The sequence below is a fragment of the Seriola aureovittata genome, chromosome 13 (assembly GCF_021018895.1).
Source record: "Seriola aureovittata isolate HTS-2021-v1 ecotype China chromosome 13, ASM2101889v1, whole genome shotgun sequence".
NCBI classification, from domain to species: Eukaryota; Metazoa; Chordata; class Actinopteri; order Carangiformes; family Carangidae; genus Seriola; species Seriola aureovittata.
Window position 1 is genome coordinate 11,715,788 of NC_079376.1, and position 22,894 is coordinate 11,738,681.

At 40.6% G+C, this 22,894-nt stretch overlaps 1 protein-coding gene across 1 annotated transcript in view; it reads left to right on the forward strand.

Moving 5' to 3' along the window:
• The first annotated feature begins 2,918 nt into the window (after window positions 1-2,918).
• Window positions 2,919-22,894, forward strand: part of cnksr1 (connector enhancer of kinase suppressor of Ras 1) — a 29,311-nt gene continuing 9,335 nt past the window's right edge. Inside the window, exons 1-10 of the mRNA XM_056393258.1 lie at window positions 2,919-3,136; window positions 4,321-4,478; window positions 7,112-7,314; window positions 7,754-7,838; window positions 15,195-15,236; window positions 15,424-15,543; window positions 18,166-18,225; window positions 19,608-19,676; window positions 19,913-20,041; window positions 21,215-21,327. Of these exons, the coding sequence (XP_056249233.1) occupies window positions 3,085-3,136; window positions 4,321-4,478; window positions 7,112-7,314; window positions 7,754-7,838; window positions 15,195-15,236; window positions 15,424-15,543; window positions 18,166-18,225; window positions 19,608-19,676; window positions 19,913-20,041; window positions 21,215-21,327 (1,031 nt within the window). The 5' untranslated portion in view covers window positions 2,919-3,084. The remainder of the gene's footprint in view (window positions 3,137-4,320; window positions 4,479-7,111; window positions 7,315-7,753; window positions 7,839-15,194; window positions 15,237-15,423; window positions 15,544-18,165; window positions 18,226-19,607; window positions 19,677-19,912; window positions 20,042-21,214; window positions 21,328-22,894) is intronic.

The window sequence follows — 22,894 nt, forward strand, 5'->3', positions numbered from 1 at the left end:
TTAATTTGTTGAAGCAACACGGGCACTAGGAGCTGACTCCACTTAAAGACTTAAAGAAGAGCATCCAGATGTAGCTGAAATACAATACAGGATGCAAATGCTAATGGACATGGGATTTACGCTAACAACTTGTGCTTTGTACAGTAAATTTCATCTCAGTGCACTCTTATTTCACCATTTCACTTCTATATTTCACAGTCTAGGTGGGTCAGGTTTCTACAAGAGCACTCTCAGACCTTTGATAATAATTCCTGCTTAGCCGAGCCGAATGAGCACATGTCTGCAGTGCAACGACCAACGCCATCAGTGGGGCTGTAGCGTAGAACAAATTAATTAGCTGCTCAGTAGTGGAGCAAGGGTAATTATCCAGTCTCTGCTGAGGGACTGTAGCAGGGGAAGATGATATTGTAATGATTCAAAAATTCACTCTGGGTCTGTGCCGTACAGAGATGACGAACAAATAGCGTTATTGTATTTCAAACATCAGAGGAATTATCATTTGTCATAGAAGGGACAGTGAGGCTGCAGATGGACTGGGAGGGTAGTATTGACTGATAAAAGAAAAAAACAGAAGGGGGGGTAAAGAGAGGCTGTAGATACACAGTGTGAAATATTGTTGGTTGTTGTGTACAGTCTTGTTTCTTTGTCACAAGCGCCATCTTTTGCAGCAACGTTTCCTAATGCTGACTCCATAAACATGACTGTTGTGTTGGGTGTGCTGACATGCGATAAAAAAAAAAAAAAAAAGAAGCATGTTTAGGCTTGAATTTGTGTCTCTGGTATTTGGGCTGGGCAAAAGAGGCAGGCCGAGCACAGAGTCTTAAAAAAAAAACACACCTCTGAGATCAAGTTCAGCACACAAACAAGCTACAGTAACACATCATCACGTCATTGATTTTCACTGAGAAAACGCATCAAGCTGTTTGTGAAGTACTGGAACATACCGGGTCAATACGTAGATTCAGATTCAGACTGTTATTATGTTGTTGGTCCCACACAAAGAGCTGCTATCACAGCAATAAAACCACTGCAGTAAACTGCATAAAAGCACCAAGTTGTACAAGATACTTTAAGCAACAATGGGCGAGAACTTAACAATGCGCTAGTTTTCCATTAACTTAGATCATTCTCGATTTGTCAGACTGGTGGACTGATGTCTTACAATCGAGCTCGAGTTATTTTCCTCTCACACTTTCAGCAGAGAACGTTTTGACTCAGCAGAAGATCAATAATGATTCAGTCAGCATTTGCAATGACAAAAACCTCTTTCCAATGCTCCAATCTGAAGGATTACATTAGTATTAATAAGCTGCTTCATTTGTTCTTTTCACTTTGAAATACACCTACCCATGACTAAATGCTTTGAGGCAAACAAAATTATACGATGCTATCTCACATAAGCATTTATCTACAGAGACAAATGACAGGAATAGATTTTGCTGCCCATCAGATTTACTCAAAATATTTGAAGACAGTGGCACAAAGCATATACGCATAGGGGCACTGCCATTTCACATGCTGTCACAGAAACCACACTCCCCCCCCACCCACCTTCCCCCTTCCTCTGTCTCTTTCTCTTGGTTCAAAGAGAAGAACAGCAGGGGGTGCCAGATATCATAGGGCAGCTCTTTCATGACTATAGCCTTTTCATCAGGCGGTGCCCTTTACCTCTGGGGGGTGGGGTGACATTCAGAGGCAGCTTTGTCACGAACTGTATAATATGAGATACTAACAATATAATCTCCTGGTGTCTCTCACAGCATAGATTCCACAGTTCATTCACAAAATCCCTACACTTCAAGTCATAAGCATGAATGGAGCAGACACTGATTCAAAGGTGTTGCAAAGTAACACATTAGTTTGATAGTGTTGTTATGATTGATAGTTTCCTTTAAGAACTCATGTTCCTGAATTTTATGGAGGTAATCATTCAACATAATCTGAACTTTGAACCCCCAAGCCAGTTCCTGCACAGCTTGTTATGATATTAAGTGCTGTTGGGGAATAAATAACAATGAGTTATATTGAAATGCTGTCTCTTGCTTTTAATTCCCTAAGAGTCCATACAAAATATGATATAATAACAATAATATCCCTGTGTTTCCTTCTCAGTCAAAAACTGTATGTTGTAGATATGGATGAATTATTCATGAATTAATTCCTCCAGTGGCATGAAGCTGATATAATTATTGATACCTTAAATAATTCAGCAGGCAGAGATGTTCTGACACTGTAAAAAAAAAAAAATATTAGGCATTAATAAAACATTCATAAAGTTAAGATGATGTTTTCTCACGCTGGAGCCCAGAAAGTCAATGCAGTTCAAAGGATAAAATAGGAAACGTATCTGGAAAATTCCTGGTAGAGCAGCTGAACCAGTAGACTTGGAAAAGAGGATTAGATGTGCTGGTCTGTGCAGGGAGGGCAAGTGTCTCCCCCCCCCCCCCCCCCCCCCCCCCCCCCCCCCCCCCCCCCCCCCCACACACACACACACCTTTAAGTCTTGTGACAATTCATGAACTGTATGTGTGTAGGGGATCGTAATTAAGTGTCAAAATTCAGAGCATCATTTAATGCAATCAAATGTAACCTAAGCACCACAGGGTTAAAGCAGGACCTTTCTGGAACAGTCCCGGAAGTAGCATTATTACAGGGTTATTGTATCGTACAGGTGATGTGTTGTTGTATCCCTCCACATGCTGCTGTGTAACCACCACAGGCCATGCGCCCTTTTTTTTCAAGCGGATGACGCGATTGCGTATGAAAGTAAAACTATGCGGGAAGTTATGAACCTTAAAGCCGCAGCACCTTTCACACTCTATCCATTCCTCCAGGTAAAGGGAGGGGAGGAGGGGGGCGGGTGAAGGAGGGAGGGGTCTTTGCTCCCTGGTCTGAGCCTGACAGTTTCGCATTGGCTGACAGCAGGGGGACTGTTAACTTACCTGTACCTGTGGGAAGGAGTGCCACTCGTCATCGTCCGACTCCAAATCAGGATCAACTTTTCCTTCTTCCAGCAGCCCGGAGAAGTAGAAGTCAGCCAGGACGGCTTGAAACTGAACGAACGACTGCAGCAGGACTCCGAGCATGGAGCCTATAACGTGTTGGAGCGAGGAGAGAGTCGGCGAGTGGCTCCAAGGTGAGGAACATATCTCGCTAGTATTTTTTTTTCTTCGTCACGCCTTGATCGCCTCACAGGTACTTTGGCTCGGACACTAAAGTCAGAAATAGAAGCGCCACACAAATCCTCTTGGAAGTGAAAGGTGGAGGTGGAATGAGGAAGTGGCCTGAGCTGGGAGAGAAGCCGCAACAGTCTTGTCCTGATCAGTGTCAACAACTGAGGTAGCAGGTACCAGAAACAGTGTTTACATGGCTGACTGCTCTCTACTTTGAGGACGTGTTGCGTGATTGATTTATGTCTTCTTTCGCCCAAAGGCTCGTTTACAGAGAGAATACTGCTCATTATACAGTACAAGTACATGGATGAATACTCTCTTATGCTGTTACATAACTGTATTACAATATCGGCCCACAGTAAAGGTGAATTAGTGTTGGAAAGTAACAGTAAAGTACATTTACAATGCAATTTCAGGTACTTGTACTTTATTTTATTATTTCAGTTTTACTTTACACTTCAGAGGGCAATCGTGTACTTTTCATACAATACGTTTATTCAACAGCAGCCATCTAATTACTGCTTACTTTGCAGATTAAGATTTTATGTGCAGAACCAATGATCAGTGTGAAGTGTGAGGCCTTGTTGCCAAACAGTATATGAAATATAATTTCTCAATGAACAACATTAAAGTACTGCTTACGTATTAATATATAAATTATAATCTTGTCAGTACTTAATGATCTTGGATGCAGGATTTCTACTGTACAAAGGAGCGCATTCACAGTGTAGTATTGCTATTTTTTACTGACGTGAATCATTTGAATACTACTATCACCGCAGGTTATTACATGTAAAAACACATTTAAGTGAGCCTATTGTGATTTTATTATGAAGTGGTTATAGTTGCCAAGTCATTACTTCAAAAACTTGCAAAGTGAGAAGACGCGATATTGAATTAATATCATCATCATATAGTTTATGACCTATTTAGCAAGTTAATTATATTAATGTCTTGTGTTTCACAGACACATTTCATGCAGCAGAGCAGAAGTCTTTTCTCAGCAGCTCCATTGATCCTCTGTCTCTATTACTCCATGCTCACTCTGCATGTCTCTGCCTGCACATGCATGTGTTTTTCTGACTATGTGACTTGTGCGTTGCATGTGGTTGAAGTCTTTGTGTGTTTGTGTGTGTCCTGTGGCCAGGTCTGGATGCCCCCCTGCATCAGTACTCTGTCTCAGAGTGGCATTTGTCGGGCCTGGATCTGCTCCAGTTGACCTCACAGGACCTGGAAAAGCTGGGAGTCCGTAAGATCGGACACCAGGAGCTCATACTGGAGGCCGTGGAGAAACTCTGCTCTCTGGTGAGCGAGGAAGCAGAATCATGCGTGTTTGTGTTCACTACGTGTCCATAGCAGTGCTCTGTGTATCCAAGGCTGCTTTGCCGTGTGTGCGCTCCGGAGGCAGTGTGCGAGGAGGAGAGGTGTGCTCTGGATGTTTACTGAGCAGTCATCTTCTTGTCTTGTTGTGTTGTTGTGTACGGTCTGATACTGGAGAACCAAGATTTTTTTTTTCCCACCATCACACTTCTCATACATCCAGCTCTTGTTTGCATAGCAGAACCAGCAGCTGTTGGACAAATCCAGCCAGAATACACAGCAGCTGCTCTTATTGCCATACAAGTCCTGCCGCACTGAAATACCCAGAGCCTTAACAACATGCACCAAGTTTGACTTCACTGCTTCCCTTTGCCCTCCACTTTTATATTGAAATTCCCCCTAGTCAAGCATATCATAGTAAAATAGTTACTTTATTTTTCCCAGCCAACATCAAAGGACTAGTCATGCTTTAACTGCAACCAAAGCAGTTAGAATACCAAAGCTTGCGCCTAATACTTTACATGCAAATTTCTGCGAAAGTTTGCAGTCAGCTAAAAAAAACACTTCCGCCTCTCCTTTGATTCTCTGTCCTGTTTTTTTTTCCTGCTGCCTAATTAATTTTCCTCCCTGTCCAATTTTGAGAGGGAGCTTTAGGACACTTAAATAGTCATGTTGGTGTGTGTGTATGTGTGTGTGTGGGTGTTTGTGTGTTTCCAGAGTGGCCTTTGTTTCATTGGACGGACTAATTGAGCAGGACAGTACCAGGCAAGGTTCCAGCTCTGATGGTGTAACAGCCTGTGAACATCAGACTAAAGCTCAGGCTGCTTAAACTGCCTGTTGTCGAATTATTGAAATAACTGTAGTACTGATTGAAATAGTCATTACAGCATCAACAGTTTAACCCCAAAATCTGAATGAATGAGTGTGAATAAGGTTTTCCTGCAGGAAAAGCCTCACAGAAGAGGGTTTGTTTGAAATTGTTTTAACACAAGACTAGATTGAAACCCATACACAAACTCACAGTTTAAAATTTTACCTTAATAACAATGTGTTATATGTGTGTGTGTGTGTGTGTGTGTGTGTGTGTGTGTATGTGTGTGTGTGTGTGCGTGCGTGTGTCCTCTTCACTCCCTCTCCTCCCTCTCTGCTTTGATGCTCCGTGAAGTGCTAACACTGCCCTCATTCATAAAAAAAACAACCATCAGACGCTCACATGAAACAGACCAAACACATTCAAGTGCACAGTTACATAATTAACGACTCCAGCGTTGAAAAGGGCTGCATGTTGATGGCGGATTGTTCCGGCCTGTTGAAGTGTAACAACAAAGCGCGGTCGGTCCAGACCTCTTGACCACTGATGAGTGGTGTCACAACAATAACCTGCTCCTTCTTCAGCGGCCGTGAGGAGTGACGTCTCTCCTCACATACGGCCCGGCAGGAAACGGCGATGACAGGTGTATGAACTGAGACGCGAGAGGCTCTGTCTTGTTAAAGGGTCTTTAAAGTTTCAGTTTTATTTATTCCTTTGCCACAGTTTGTGTTGTTAGCTGCGAGAGCATCCAGTTTGTGATGCCTTTGATTTGTGACAGCGCTGTGGGGGTTTATGTGATGTAAAGTACAGTCTTCCCTCATTGATAGAAATATTAGAATCACCTCTTATTATAACACAATATGATTCAGCAGCACCACAAACAATATAAACACAAACTGAACATTATAACCTTCATGAATGGAGGGTTTACTACAAGACTGAATACATTAGCTTTACCCAGATGTACCTAATAAACTGACAACTGAGTCTAGATCAGGAGAAGAAAAGTGCTTCTTCAGTTCTTCAAAATTAGTTTTGTCAATGAGTTTTTAATGTTGTTAGATATTGAGCTAAAAGTCAGCATTATGATCACATGATAAAGGTGACTGGATCAGCCAAAAACACATTACTGTGTGTTTTCTCCTCAATATTGATAGATTTTACAGAAACCACTATACCACTACATATACCAGTATCATGATATAAAATTACATATATTGTGATAGAGAACTTTATCAAATAGTAATAATAAAAATCTTATAGAGCACTTTTCAAAATCCAGCTTTACAAAGGCAACAATGAAACAAGAGAAGAAAAACGGATTAAACAATTGAAACAACAACAGAAATTTCAAGCCATCGTGTATTTCAACACATTGTTTCTTTCAAAAAGGAAGAGTAGAGGAAATGACACTAATTTCTCAGTAAAGCGGAATGCTACACATCAACGCAAAATAACTGTGTTTTAGCGTAAGGAACATGGCGTTCACTCAGCTCTCACTCTGTTGAAGTGAAAGCGCTCTCTGGCTCTCATTGCAACAGTCAGTATCGTGATTGTGTTCTCCACCCTCTAGCAAAACACACAGTTATGCTGAAATGAAATTCTGTGAAGTGTTTTCAGCGGTTTGGGTTTTGTTTTTGTTTTTGTTTTTTTTTGTTCAAAAGTGGACAGAAGAGATGTGATGAGAAAATGAAGGGCATTAGGAAGAGGGCAAGAAATGCATTGAACATCACAGAATTGATTGCGTTGAACAATGTGAGTGAGATCGTCCTCTGACCGAGCTGCAATGTGTGTGCGTACTCTCCAGACATATGGCATGGGCGGGGAGACCCTGCGTGGTCTGACAGAGAAGCTGCGTGCTCTTGCCCACACCCTGCAGATGGGCATCCAGGGCCGCTGGCGCCTCAACCGCTCCGAAGGACAGAGCGCCACCAAGCTGCCTGCTCGGGTTCTGCAGGTTGTGGTGGAGCTCATCACCTCTGCCAAAGGCCTCTTCTCTCTGCTCAACAGGTTTGTAAAGAGGGAGTTATCTAACTGTTATATATACACTACTTCAAATCCTATTTTATTCCACAGTTATTTTCTACTCAGAGTTGTTCTCTGCTGTGTCTTTTAAAAATAGTGTCTGGCGGTAGATTTTGTTGCCGTAGGTTTTATGTAGAAAAGGGTGGCTGTGGGCTGAAGTCAATTTAGAGGTGTAGCCTTTGCTGTACATGGGGAATTGTTTGGTGTACGCACTGACTTTCTGTTTACACATCCCTTGTTAAGAAAGCTGTTACCTGCTCCGTTTGCTGCCTTTCATTTTTCTCTTTTTGAGACTTTCTTGCATCCATAATTGACTTTGTTTATTTGAATTGCCTGTGTGAAAATGAAATGATTGTGCTCGTACTCACAGTTAAATCCTTCTAGTCTCTCTCCAGACTCTCAAATATAATCCCTGTCTTTCTAGGCATCAGTTTTTGCAGCTCAGTGGATGCACCTCCACCAAGAACATATTCGACTACTGCAGAGAGCTGGGAGAAATTGTCCAGAAGGTTTGTCCATTTATCGCTTTAAGAAATTAAGAACATAAAACTCGTGTACGTCTGTCCATCTGGTCTTCTTATCTTCATCAAATGCAGGAAATAAAAAAACAAAAACAAAAACGGAATGGCTATGTGCCAGTTTAGTACGTTTTACTGCATCAACTAATGTTCATGAAAGCATAAGGTGTTTATCTTAAGAGGAACCATTTTTCTAGTGGTATTTTCATGCATGCTAAATTTCTAAAGAGGAACTACAACCTGTCAGTGACCAGCTATTTCTTTTTAAATCAGGCCCCTAAAACGCACAACACGAAAAAACAGATTCACACATTCCTAGTTCTTGAGAGTGGCCTGAGTAATGCATTCTTTATCTTTACATTCCTGGCATATTTGAAGGCGGCTGTACCTTGAGGAAGCTTGACGGCGACTGCCAAAGAGGAGAGCTGGATTCTGTTTGTGTTTACAGCTCTGTGATACTGTGAAATGTTTGAAAGGAAAAAATGAGGAGAAGGAATATTCATTACTAAGATGAATGTAAAGTGGGTCAGAAGTTTTCACAGGTAGAAGAGAGACAGGCCTGGATATGTTGTAGTGCCCAGGGGGAGTGAGGGAGGAAGGGAGGGAGGGAGGTCGGGGGGAGGGAAGGAGGGAGGGAAGTTGCAAAGCGAGAAGCAAAAAGGGGACGGCAGGGAAAGAAGGAGGAGACTGAGAGAAGGATTGCACTGCAACTGTTAAATGACTTTTGACTCCTGGGGGAGTTTGTGTTGGTGAACGCTCAGCAGAGAGTAACAGGCTGAGAGAGAGAGTGAGAGAGAGAGAGAGAGAGGGAGAGAGAGAGGGAGAGAGAAAAAGACCAGTAACTCTGAGACCACACTGTTGTGACATGAGAGATAAAGATGAGACGATGGAAGTGAAGAGGACAAACAGAAGATGGAGCTGCAGAGATAGCAAGAGTAATTAGAGAGAGGCAGTAAGAGGTGCAGGGAACCTGTGGGGGGGGAAGAGGAGGCTCAGTATTTAGAGGACTTTATTTATAGCGCTTCTATAGCCAGCTCTGGACGTCTGCCCGGCACGACAGGTACAGTTCTCACCTCTTTGACTGGATAATTCTCCACAAGGTGATGCTGCATTTACTTTTGCCCTCCCACTTTGCTCGACTGCTTAAAAAAGCTGAGGCCGACTCTTATATAAAACAGCGAGTGTATTTTCTGCCTGTTATTCAAAGTTGAGAATCATTCAGTGTGGGTTTTTCTTTTTTTTTTTTTTCTCTCTGAAGATTTGATAAAAATGTTAAAAACATTATTTGAGATATATGGCGCTAGCCACATGAGGACAGACCTAACCAGATTTGTCAGTTTCACATGTTTAACCATTCACAGGGGTTAACGACAAGCCTACGGGACTTTCATGTGAGAGCTGAGAGTCACGGCTTCTGTGCTGGTGTATAGTAACAGTCACTTTATTCTAATAGACTTGGATGACCAGAGGGGAAGGAAGGAAGTGTGGATTTCAGAGAGTGATTTAGCTTGTTGACTCTGATCGGATGTTTTTCGCGCCACTACGAGGTGAATCAGATTTGGGTCTGTCCACTGTTGTTCTCATTCATTGTCTGCTCCATAAGTATGGAGGCAGAGCACTTACTGAATGATTAGTAAGTTAAGACCTTCGCTGTTTTTCGTGGTTGGTCCCTCTCAGAGGTTGATCATCGTTTAGTAATGACTTGCCATTGTTTGCTCAATTCCTGTTTTTGAACTTTGTGCCCGCTTGTTTGTTTGTGCATGCAGGTGCTTAAGAGGTAAGAATCATTCTCCGTATTAAAGTAGTTTTATACCAAGAGTATTTTGTCCAGTGAGTTCAGGGTCATGTATGTTAGTTTTTGAAGGGCACACAGTCATTAAACTAAAAGTGGTTGGATGGCTCAGTTTTCTGGACTTCCCCCTCTTCTCAAACTCCCCCCCCCCCCCCCCAATGAGTGTCTCAGGTTTAAATTACCACATAGTAATTATAAAGGTGCATGACTGCTATGGTAAATGCAAACGCTGCTGATGTGAGTGCCATGGTACATGGGACACACACAAGCTTCTGTAATGCAGCTCAGCTGTACAGTACATGCTGCAAGTGTGTGTGTGTGTGTGTGTGTGTGTGTGTGTGTGTGTGTGTGTGTGTGAAACAAAGTGTTCTTCGGCACAGCCTGCAGGTTGATAATACTGTGATGACAGTTAGACAGGTGAAGTCTGCCTGAGGATTTTGTCGGATAAACAGCTGCTCAAATTGACCTTTTAGCTCTCATCTGCCCAGGCTTTCCCTCTTAATAACTCACCAGCACCTGCAGTAACAACAACAGGTAATATGCAGGTTTTGTAGATTATAATCTACCCTATCCATTACCAATGTTGTTTTTTGTGAATGGAATTACACACTAGAGCCATCATGGCTAGTTTAAATTAGCCCCTGGCTAATTGAGGCCGGGGTCACCCTCGCCCCGTGACGTTTGACGTGCTGTTAGGAAGCCACAGCTTCATCATGATGTCTTTTTCTAGAGAACTGCATCCACACGATCCACACCACATCCTTCATACCGAAGAAAGGGCTCTTGTTTCCTCTTTGGCTGTGTGCGTGTATTTGAGTGTTTGTGTGTTTCCTCTCACACACTGCGGGGCAGTCGAAGTCAGCAGTCAGCTGGTGTTGTTGGGGTCCCACACTGGAATTGCCAGGTCTGAGTTTCACAGTAGGACACTCTCAGCTGAGCAGCAAGCAGCGAGCAAAGTTCAGGAGAGAGAGAGAGAGACAGAGGCAAAGAGAGGGCTGAGCTTGGATTTGACAGCAAAATAAATCGGGGGATGTTACATTAAGGTATGTGAGTTTAAAATGATCTTCAAACAAAGAAAACAACAGCTCTTCTGTTGCAACATGTAACCTATGAAACAGGAATCTCCAGGTGAAAATGTAACTGTAGGAGATTTTAATGTTTAACTTCCATTTTTAGAACGGCATGACTCTGAGTCAAGTCTATGATTGCTTTTTTGTTTAAAGAGCGACATTTTGCTTATGTAACATTTTTGGTTCACATTGAAGATATAATCTAATGTAATCTATATGATAGACAATACATAATCAACATATTCACTGATTTTGAGCTGCTATTGGATGACTTATTAAAAGTGCGGGACGGAGAAAATAATGAGAGGCTCAAGTATAGACATGATACACTGAAAAAAAAAAGTGAAAAGGCGTCACCCATGTGAGCTGTCAGAGGTGACTGTAACTTTTATTACTTATTGGGCTAAAAAAGAGAGCATTAGAGAAATGTAAGGCTGAGAGGAGTTATAAAAGGCAAGAAAGACAACAAGGTAATGAAAAGGAGTGATGAGGAAATGCGGAGCAGGTGTAAAAGAGATCTAACATAGTTACAATATGTTTCCCAGTCTTTTTATAGCTGTGACCTGGTGGCAAATAGAAAATATCTACTGGTGAAGTCCAAGTATACAAACAAACTAGCAGACATGACGGGGCTTGGCTAGACAGGGCTTTTGTTCTGCAAGGCTTTGATATCTTTTATGTGTGTGTTGAGCTGCAGACACCAACAAGAAAAGAACTAAATCTGTTCAATTGTGCCTATAATCAGCAGCCAGTGTTTGAACATGCATGTACATGCATGTGTGTCATTGCATCTTTCTGTGTTAGTTTCAGCCTTTGTGTGTATGTGTGTCCATGTATGGTTGTGTACATTCTTGTTGTCTGCTTTTTTTTTTTTTTTTTTTCAGAACGCTACACTCACATAATAGCTTATCTTTGTTTCTTAGACAACTACAGAGAGAACTGCTTTCAGGCACAGACCACTGCTGTAAAGTTAGCTCACCGCCTGATCAAGCCACACACCATTATTCACATCACGACATGACAAGACAAGACACAACAGGACACAACCCAACGCGACACGACACGACACAGCACAGCACAAGAGCTTTCTTTTAATCAAGTAAGGCGGATGCATTACTTTACAGAGCAGCAAACTGCAATGAAATTAATAATGCTTTTCATCTTTTATGACTTTAAAACTGCAGGTCCCTGTTGTGATTCACATGAACTGAATTTCTATTAAGGTAACTTTGCAGCTTTGCAGTACGATTGTGGCTAACCTGTAACTACCATAGTTACAGTGAAGTGGAATAAAAGGTGTCGATCAGTTGTGTAATCTTCCTTGGTGTTGATGTTGATGTTGACACCTGTTTGGGTCACTAAAAGTCCACCTCTACATTTCATTGTTTTTTTAATGTTCCAGTTCTGTGACCTTGGACCCCTTGTTCTGGTTCAGTTTAGATGGACAACTGAAAGTAGTTCATCTCTACAGAAACTGCACTGTTACATGAGACAGTTTATGAATCTTCTGTTACAAAACCTGAGGGGATCCTGTGAAAACAGTAGCAGTTGTTTTCAAGCGAGGTATTTCAATTAATATCTTATTGAGAGCTAAATCATGAAAGTGGAGCGTGAACATGCTGGAGGCTGTTGGAAACTAAACATGTCCCACAGCTCCTCTCCTCTTGTCTCCTTTCCTCTCCCCTTGTCTCCCCTCCTTTTGCCTCCTCTCCTCATCATGGTTCCCTGCCTCAGCAATAACATCTGCAAAGGCATCATATGCTTTATAAATATCACATGCTTCATTTGTGCATGTGTCTGTCTGTGTAGTGTATTTTTTCTTTAATATTTTTCTACTATTTATATTTTGATTATATTATTTTATTTATATTTGTTAGATAACCCATTTAATTAACCTCAGAAAGTGATGAGTGCATACATTTCTGTTTGTAAGCAAACAGACACAATGTCTTTGTGTCTACATGTCATTCTCACAGTGAAAGCAGTGAGAAGTGTTGGTTTGTGCTCTCAGTTTTCCCACCACACCCTCCTGACATTACATCAGTTTCAGGGCAGAAGTGTACCTGGAGCCCACCTCGCACACAGGAAGGTGTCATTTCCTGTTCTGGCAGAGTTAGAAAAGAAATGCAGAACAGGTTTTGGTGTTGTGGGAAGCCTCCGGTGACATGACTCTAAACCCAACACAAAACATTGTGCACAAAACATGTTGATTTTTTTTTATATATTATATATTATATTTATATATATCGTATGCCTAATAAGCAATGGCGAGAGGCTGGAAAGAAATATGTGTTACTAGAGAAGCAAAGGCAGAAGTGACAGTGTATGGTAGGAGATGGCAAGTTTAAACCTCAGCTACTTTTAGCACAACTGCCACTTACAATGTGGATCTGGCCAAGTCATAACAGAGTGTCTGTCCAGGGTTGTAACTCTTTTTAAAGTGTAATAGTGAATCCCACTGTATTTACCTGACCCTGGTATTTTAGCCTGGATTTGCAGCAGTTAAACAACATTCATTTTCTCATCCCAGATGAATCAGGTTTATCATAACATTTCCTTCGTCAGTCATCACGAATTATACTAAATGTTCTCAGCCACATTAGCACCATGGCTTTAGGGCAAAATCATCATGTCAGTCACTGTCAGTCACTGTTAGTTGGTCCATACGTGGATATCTCAGCAACTGTTGGATGAAATTGCAATAAAATTCTAATACAGACATTCATGGCCCTGATAGGATGAATCCCACTAACTTCAATTATCTTCTGACTTTTCCTGTTTGCGCGCATACAGCTGAGAGTTAAATGTGTCCAAACCTGTTGGATGGGTTGGTAAATATGACATAGCTATTCATGTTCCCCTCAGGATGAAATGTAATAACTTTGGTGAAAATATTAATTTGTCTAATACTTTGGTTTATGGCCAAATGCCTGCAAAACTAATTACATTCCAATCAGCATCATCTACTTGGTGTTCAGTGATGAGCAAATAGTCAAAAGGTAATCATATCGCTTAAGCATCAGCATTTTAACAATGTCATTGTGGCCATGCTGGTATGCTAATATAAGCATTTAGCTCAAAGCATCACTGGGCCCATTCAGTCTCACAGAGCTTCTGGCATGGTTATAAATTCTAGTCTAGTTGTTTCTCTCTCTTTCAACTCTTTCTTGTTTTTGCCTTAATTTTGTACTGGTATTAACATGTGGAACAAATTTCGCTAAGAGGCTAAAATTAATCCTAAATTTATTTTCAGATGCATTTCCTCAGGACTTTTTTGCACTAAATATGTTTTGGTTAGCAGCAGGCTCTCAGAGGCTTCGGCTGTTGCACCCGGCTCTCCCTCATATTGAATCAGGGTTTTTTTTATATATAACTGAATCTGTGTATGTCTTTTAAAGTCAGTCTTCTTGTTGAGGTTCTGTTTTAAATATCTATCCGTAATTAAATGTCTTTTTTTCTGTTTATGAATTAAGCCTAAGCAGCTAGCTAGCTAAGTAGCTACTAGCATGCAGCCAGTGTGCCATGACAAGGTCAATTTACTCAAGTAGGGATCATGATAAATCTCCAGACATCAAGTGTTTATACACAACATCTTGCAGTGCTTCTCTCAGGTATCCATCCTCAAACAAATACCAGAGGGTAATAAAGCAACACACACACAACAACAAGCACAAGCAAACCAGTTAAACTGACCAGCAAACACGACAGAAACCTCCCCTAGTTCCTAGTCGTACCCTTCCCTCCAGCCTTGTGTCACAGCCTTTAATTAGCCCAGAAATCCAACCGTGTTCACAGTTGATCCCTTATTACATTTCACAGGGATTAGTTTCCCCTTACAAGCCATTATGTAACTCAGACATCATCAGGCATTGCAAATTAGCTTATAGGCAGTAATGGTACGTGGCACTAGTCTATTCAATAACTATTCAGTGCTGCGTAAACATCTACCCTCCTCTCTTTTAACCACTCATCATCCTCCTTTATTCAAAGCCTCCCCCTCATCTGTCCAGCTCCCAGGCCAGCTCTGGTGCCTCATAGTAATGCCTGTAGGAGCATTATCTACACCTTCCTCCCGGAAACCAGAGATTAAGCCCTTCAGTTCCACTGTACTGATTCTAATAACTGTGACACTGACCACTGACTTCCTGCATGGGTGTGCATGTGTTAGGTGCACACTTGCATACACTTCCTGTGCATAAAGTGTGTGCGCATGTGTGTGGGATTAGTGTGAATCCTTGGATTAGGTGGACTTTACACACCATTAGAGGTGCCTCTCCCCTTCCATACTGAAACTGGAACAATGTCCCTCTTGCCTCCGGACACCTATGGTCTTTCACTTCCTGACTCATGCTGTGAGGAGGAAATAGGACATGAGTTTTGAGTCAGATTGTCCCATTTCCACAAATCAATATCAGCATCACATATTACTACCATTCTGCTTAGTGAAACTGGAACTCATGTCATGTTGTTTGACTCATCCAACAGGATACCACTGTCTATGAAAAGGAAAAGGACATCATCTCTATAGTAAGTCCATTGTCTATTTTACTCTATCTATTAGTAATTTAAAATATCATTTAGGTTTTTCCTTTTACTTTGTGAAGGATTGAATGAGATATTCTTTCAAGTACATCAAACAGAATTACAATGTATGCCAAATAAATTGTAGTCCAAACCGACCTCTCATCAGTGTAAATTGTGTTACAATCACCAGTGCCGTCAGTTGGTGGCGGTGTGCGACGAGATCCTGAACTCCAGCCCTGAAGCACTTCTTACCCACACTGCCCAGCTTGAGAGTGTTGACTTAGTGCCTGTGTCACCTGGTGATCAGCTGGTAAGTTCTTTCCCTTTCTACCTCTGATGTAGAGCCAATGAAAAGTTTTTTTTATATCTAGTTACTATATTATGTCCCAACACTTTTACTTTACAGTATATTTTAGCATATACAGTAACTGTAACACATATAGAAGATGCAGCATGTATGTATGCTTAACTTTCTGATCTTTAAATTATACAGTATTACATGGGGTCTGTCTGTGGGGGTCCCAATGATCCATTTGATAATGTATAAGATGTGTGTGTGTGTGTATATATATATATATATATATATATAAAACAAGCAATTTAAAGACCATTTTAGGCTTTGGAACATTTTGATGGACATTTTTTACTATTGTCTGATATTTTATAAATTAAAAAATTGATTAATCAAGAAAAGAATAGATATAATTGATTAAACAGTAATGAAAAATAATTGCTGGTTGCAGCCCTATGATCATTGTTTTCTGCCTCACTATTATCATCTCATACTAGAATTATTTTTCTCATACTATGTTTATTTTTTTCATACAATTTTGAAAGCTGTGCTATTCAAGCAAGGAATACTTTTGATTTTAAGAATAACAATGACCTTAGTGTATTTGGTCTGCTGCCGTCTGGCACAATATTTCAATGTTAATAAAAACAACATTACATTTTAAATTCAATATTTATTCACTCCATCAACTCTCTTAAACCATTTTAAGGTCTTTCTCAAGAGCTCTGCCTCTTCTTCTTTTTGCCACATCTGTTCATCTCATCTGTGCAGCACTTTACCATCTCGTTAGTATCATTTTTAAAATCCTCTCCCCATTCTATCACTTCACCAGAATCTTAACAATCAAGTCTTACTCTGTCTTTCTTATTCTCTCCCTCTCCCTTGTCATTTTCAGTTTTCATTTTCTACCTTCATCATTGCCTGGAGGTTTCCATCATCACTCGGTTCCACTCGTCTCTTCTTTCATCTAACTCAAGGTTCTCACTGTACCAGCTTCTATTCTTTTTACTTTCTCAAAAACACTCTCTCATGGAGTTCTTCATAAACTATTTTTTTATTCCTGCCTCGTCTTTTCTCTTAATGACTTATCCTTCAGTTGAGTACAATTGTAGCTCTCTTCTTTGCCTATTCTCCACATCATCTAGTATCCTTTTAGGTTTCATTACTAAAGAGCCTTTCTGTTCAGTGCATTTGTCCAATTTCCTTCCCTTCATGTACTCAGCCCATTAGGTAAAAATCTCTCTTGTTAGATAATAGAAGTCTCAGCTCCTCGTGCTCGCTCACCCACTTGATTGGCCTTTCAAATCATCTTCAGTGCATTCTGTCTTCACAGAATTTATGTGCATCATCACCTCTGATGCTGTAGACAATATGTTTTGTTTGAGTTTGTGCCCTTGGATACATAATACCACATGTAAGAGTAGTGGGGTGTCGGGGGGTAATTCTTGTTTCAATGTGTCAACAGAGGAATGCTGTCGCACCTGACAACTAGCGACAACACCTGTTTATCCACAAACACATGGAGAGTAAACGGAACTAAAGACAGAAAGGGAAATGAGAGGCAGGAAGAATTATGAGTCGCATAAACTGAGTGTACAAAACACGATGTACACGTGTTCAAGTTATGAAGTAAACGTGAATCTGAATTTACAAGCTAGTTATCATTTTCCTCAGCTACCTTAGCTTAAAGAACAGGAAGTGATGTTCATGACAGCATAAAAGCCCTTTCTTTGGACTTAACAGAATAGGTGGTTAGCATAGGGGATGCAAAACAAAATGAACAAAATATTACGTTTATAATATATATTATACTATTATATATTCACTTTAAGCTTATATCATCAATAGCACAATTTATGGTATTTATAAACAGTAAATAGCATTTAATAAGTGGTTAATAAAGCACTATAATTTAGCTGTACACACCTGAAATCGTTAGTTTTTATTAATGCACAGTATTTGTTGACAATTATAACTTATCTTACTCACTTATATCATTACACATTTTGGCTTACACCTGACTACAGCTACATCACACCATTAACCATTCAATAAATGTAAAATGATGCTAAATGCTAAATGGTGGGTTTAAAGTAAAGTGTTGCCAATTAAAATTAAAGGCCCCACATTGACATTGACCAGTGTAACTTTGTGACATTTTCAGGTTCACATTTGAATTTTACAGCCAGAATTTGAAATGTACATGTGTCACAGCTATTGCCAATAAAACCCAGAATAGATGGATATTTTTCAGCAAATAAGTTGATAGAGTAATATTCATATGTCCAATGTTGTTTTTATGGGTAATAGCAGGAGATGAACACCCAGGATCTGCTCTTTCCAGTTCAAAGTTTAAATCTATCCATGTGTCTGTTACTCGTGTGGTATGTATTGATTAGGTGATCGGGGCTGGTCTGGGGTGTGATTAGTTGGCTCTCCCTATTCCCATTATGACTTAAAATAATCAGTCAGGGCAGGCTGATGGGTAATTACAGGCTGAACCATCGATACACCTGGAGACAGACATCAATATCTCCACAGACAGAGCAATGTGCATTATGGTGAATCATTTTGACTCAGTGGTGTTACATTCATGGCAAAGTCTGAAGTGTATATAACATCGGTTTCTCTTTCTCTCAGGGGATTGAGATAACGTCCACTGGCTCCAGTAACCACTACGTGACCGGAACTGCTGCTGAGGTCAGGATCCCCCATTTACTTTCCTTCTTTCACTGTTGACTCACGAGCCACGCAGAGTTAACCATCACTGCCATCTCAGTGCTCTTAAAACCAGTCCTCTGAAGAGCAGCATTACAGACCACTGCTCCTCTCCAACTCCAGACCAAACATTTCAACCTGTTTGTCTCTTTGCAGGAGCCCCACGCAAAGAGCTGTGGGTTACATTCCAGAGAGTCTAGCACCTTTCCAGTCTTTCAGTTCTTACCTGGTTCTGTCTTTTTTCTTTTAAAAAGTGGCAGAACACTGATGTATAAGAGGTAACAAGTTATTACTGTGCGGCTCAGGTCTGTCGTATATTTCTGCAGGAGATAACACCTTTACACTTGTTCACACTTCTGCTTCTGACATTGTACTTGTTTGTCTGGGCTTTTCATCTATAAAGGAACTGGGAGTATATTTTCAGTTATGTAAAGCAAATATAAAGAGGGGGAGTTGGCAGTTTTCTTTATCTGGCTCCTTTTCAAAAACACACGAACTCTTATGTTTGTGGCAATTTCACTTAGTGGTTGTTTTCAGTAGCAGGAGAATTGGTATACAATGCTGTCTTTCTCTGCTTTAAATTCTGCTCTGCAAAGTTTCATTTATCATGAGAGCATGAGCTCTGTACTAGGCAGAAATCCCCTTGGAAGTACTTTTGTGTGACACATTATTTTTAGCTGTAGGCTTATCTTTCTCTTTTGAAATTGAAACCAATCCGAGCCCTTGTGCAGCAAATACTTTGTATTTATAAATACCTTCTCAAGGCTGCTGGTTCCAAATGCTGCAGACATTAAATGCTGTAAACAATCACGACACAGCATTGCTAACAATAACTATATGTCTGTGTATTGTTGTATTATTAGTATGTCGATTTTTGTTAAGTGATTTGCCTTTTAATACTCATAAAAGCTTCCGTAGGAGCACGGATGCATGATTTTCTGAGAAAGCCAAAGATCAGTGACATCAGGGGGCTTGTTAAATAAACAAGCGAGCCATGGGAGGATGGAGGAGTATTCATCAGCCAAAATAAGGAGGGCTTGTAAAATGAGTGTGAGGGCAGCTCTCCTGTGGGACAGAGAGAGATGGAGATGTTATTTTTCCATGATGTCAACAAAGTACTCGAGACTCTCCTTCTGTAGTTGCATCACCACAGCTACTGCAAATAAGATACGTGACCACTAGCCCACAAACGTGCACACATCGCACGGAGGTGGGCATTATCTTTGTACTGCTTCTCTCTCTCTGTCTCACACCTGTTAAATTATAGTATCGCCATCAGTGTGCATTTAGGATTTTCCTAAGGTCCAGGGCAACATCAAGACGGTTGTTACAGGTTCTTATTTGTGTCATTTCTCCTCATGCAGCCGTCAACAGATGTCTATGTGAAGATCTTGGCTGGTGATGAAGTGATTCAAGTCAACGACCAGATAGTAGTGAGTGATCCAGAGTATGATATAGAGTATGCGTACACTAGCCTGCATGTATTTTGGATTGCGCCATTGCACTGTATATTTGTAGTCCTGTCAGTCTTTCAGGCTTCTTGTCAATACGAACTGTTTATTGTCTCAGCTACAAAAGGAGCACACACACAAAGTTCAGCACATTTACTGTCCCTGCGTCTGAATCTGTGGCATTCGTACTGGAGTAATCATGTGTGTCACTGTGTCAGGTCGGCTGGAGCAGAGCAAATCTTGTGAAGAAGCTGCAGGAGAATCCCAGTGGAGTGACTCTGGTCCTGAAGAAGATCCCTGGGTCAACGCGACTCAGAGACCCAGTTCAGCAGACCTCCCCCACACAGGTCAGGGATCTTTCTCCACTCACTTCATCACTCCACCAATTATATTAACCTTTCTCCAAGTAATCAGTGAAATGTGTGTGTGTGTGTGTGTGTGTGTGTGTGTGTGTGTGTGTGTGTGTGTGTGTGTGTGTGTGTGTGTATATATATACCCACCCTTTTAATTTACAAAGACAGTGTTTAATTGTACACTATCCGGGGTTACATGGTAGTAAGTAAATAAATAAAATATTGGGATTTAATGAATATTTAGATTTTTTACACTATGATTACATCATCTGCTTCCTCATCCATGTGTCACACACAGTACCTTCACCACCAGCCTCGCTCGGCCAGAATGATGGGAAAGTCTGTGCATAGATTAGAATTACTCACCACACAGACTAGAATTTTCTTTCTTTTTTTTTTTTTTTAAATCTTGTTACTTTTTTGCTCACAAGCTTGTAGGCTTGAAAACTTAAATGTGGAAATCTTCTATTCATTTGTGAAGCCTTTAGAAGAAACCATATGCCAACAGTATAATTGTTGCACGCATACAATTTTTAATAATGAGCCACTCGGTTTAAGTTTAGGATGATTACATCCCAGGGTGAAACATCAAATCATCCTTCAGAAGCTGGATTGTTTACATAGTTTATGTCAGGGGAACCTGGACCTTCCCTCGCATTAGAATCCTCTCTTCGACTTCCATGTAACATCACTTAGGATCCGTTTCCATAAACACGTACACGCTTTCAGTAGTCACTATGCCAACTGTTGTTTGTCTTTGAACTACACACCGAGTTACATGCTGCATCTGAGAGTGCGCACTCACACACACACACACACACACACTCACACTCTGAGTATTTCACACCCCCTTGTGACCATTACCATGTTAATCGCAGATCTAGCTGGTGGCGCAGGCTGTGAGAACACACACGAGGAGAAGTGAATCGGCTGTGTGTATCAACTCCCTCACAAGATTCCCTGCTTTTAGCAAGAGTTTCAAGAGTTGTGTGTCTGTGTTGTCTCATCTCCTGAGCTACACTGCACAAATGGAGACCTAGGAGAAAGCACCATTATAACCCACATGACATCCACCTCCTTATTCCCCTAACCCTTAAGCGCGCACACACACACACACACACACACACACACACACACACACGCTTATTTATGCTGATTTCTTTTCAGGAAGAGGAGAAAGAAGAGAGGTCAGAGGAGGAAGACGAAAAGGACGAGGAGGAGAATCCAAGGCACTCCATATTTGAGAGGGTAGCAGCATCTGTCAGGTCCCTATCTTTTAGGTGAGAGCATAAATTAGCTTTTCTTATTATAATTAGCTGTTACCTTTTAATAATTCTGTGTATACAAGGTCATCTTGAGCAGCATATTCAATTTTGATGTGATTATTTCAGTTGATAAGCCAAAAACAAATCACCACCTGGGTTATTTTTTATCCATTAATAGTTTCTCAATTCCACAATATTCTATATATAAGATAGCAAAAATATCAGTCTCTTAATATAAAATTAAATATTCAATGAAAGGCAACAACAACAACAAAAAAGAAAAGAAAATGTGCAATCATTTGGAAAGCCATGAGAAGAAACTATATAGTTAGCTGATACAGTAAATTGGCTCTATTTAAAATAAGCTTTGATTAGCTGTCTTTTAGGTGAGAGTAGGAAAGCAAAGAAAGTCATTGCATACAACTGAATGATTCATACAATCAAAATACATTCATGTACTCTACTTATATGTGTAAATTCAAAAATTAACAGTGTCATGAGGGATATTTGACCAAAGGTTGTGCTATGGAGCATTGTGGTAGAAATGAAGATAAAGGGTGAAAAAAAAAAAAAACGTAAATAATTAGAGTATGCAAAATCGTAAGTTGTAGATGAGAAGCAAAGTCCTTAAAAGCAAATTATCTTGCTATTTTTAGGTCTAGTGTCTGGGTCTCTCATCAAAAATGAATTTAATCTTGGCTATGAAAATAAAGCATTTTCAGGATTAACCAGTAAAATGATTTGTGATCTATGGGAATTTACTCAGATTTACTCAGTAGAGCTGAACCTCCCACGAACCCTTCTGACCTTGTTAATCTGCCAGGAACTGGTAGGTTTGCGCTGAGGTCACACTGCAAATGCCATAAATTCCACTACAGACCAACAACCCACGTCTGACTGGAAATGAGTGAAAAGGAGGAGATGATCGAGGAGAAGGATGAATAGATGAGAGTTTTGGAGAGGTGATGAAAGACATACACAAGGGGAGGGATAAAAAGAAAAATAGGAGAAGGGAGGAAAAAGTGATGGAGAGTCAAAAAGAGACAGTGAAAGCTGATGGGGAGCAGGCTTACCCAGACAAATGGAGTGAGTAGGCAGGGATGGTGCATTAAGGTTGTAAATAATCCCGTCATGTGCCGACACACTACAGCTTGAGTCTAAGGGAAAAAAAAAACAAGCAGAAACTTTATACTTCTGGCATATAGAGTCATATTTCATTCCTTTAAACAGGAGCTACTTGTAAGTTTTGCTATTGCTACATAGCCAGTGTTAGCGTCTGTGTTAACAGCTGTCTACTTACCAGTATAGCATCAAACTTCATTCCTCTACTTGTCAAGAGCCGTCTCCAGCAGTGGAAAGCAACCCTTTTGTGTTGCTTTTATTTCTATCCCGTCTTTTCTTCTACTGAAGTTAGCATGCTAACCAGCAAGCTCCCGGTCAGCCTGTCTCATCACTTTCTGATACTGAGTCATTTTAGCCATTTAAGTCTAGTGTGCCCTGAAGAAGTAGCGCTGCTCAGAGGGCAAGTAATAACCATATATTATATATTATAATAATAAATAAAATGCAATGATGGCTGCTC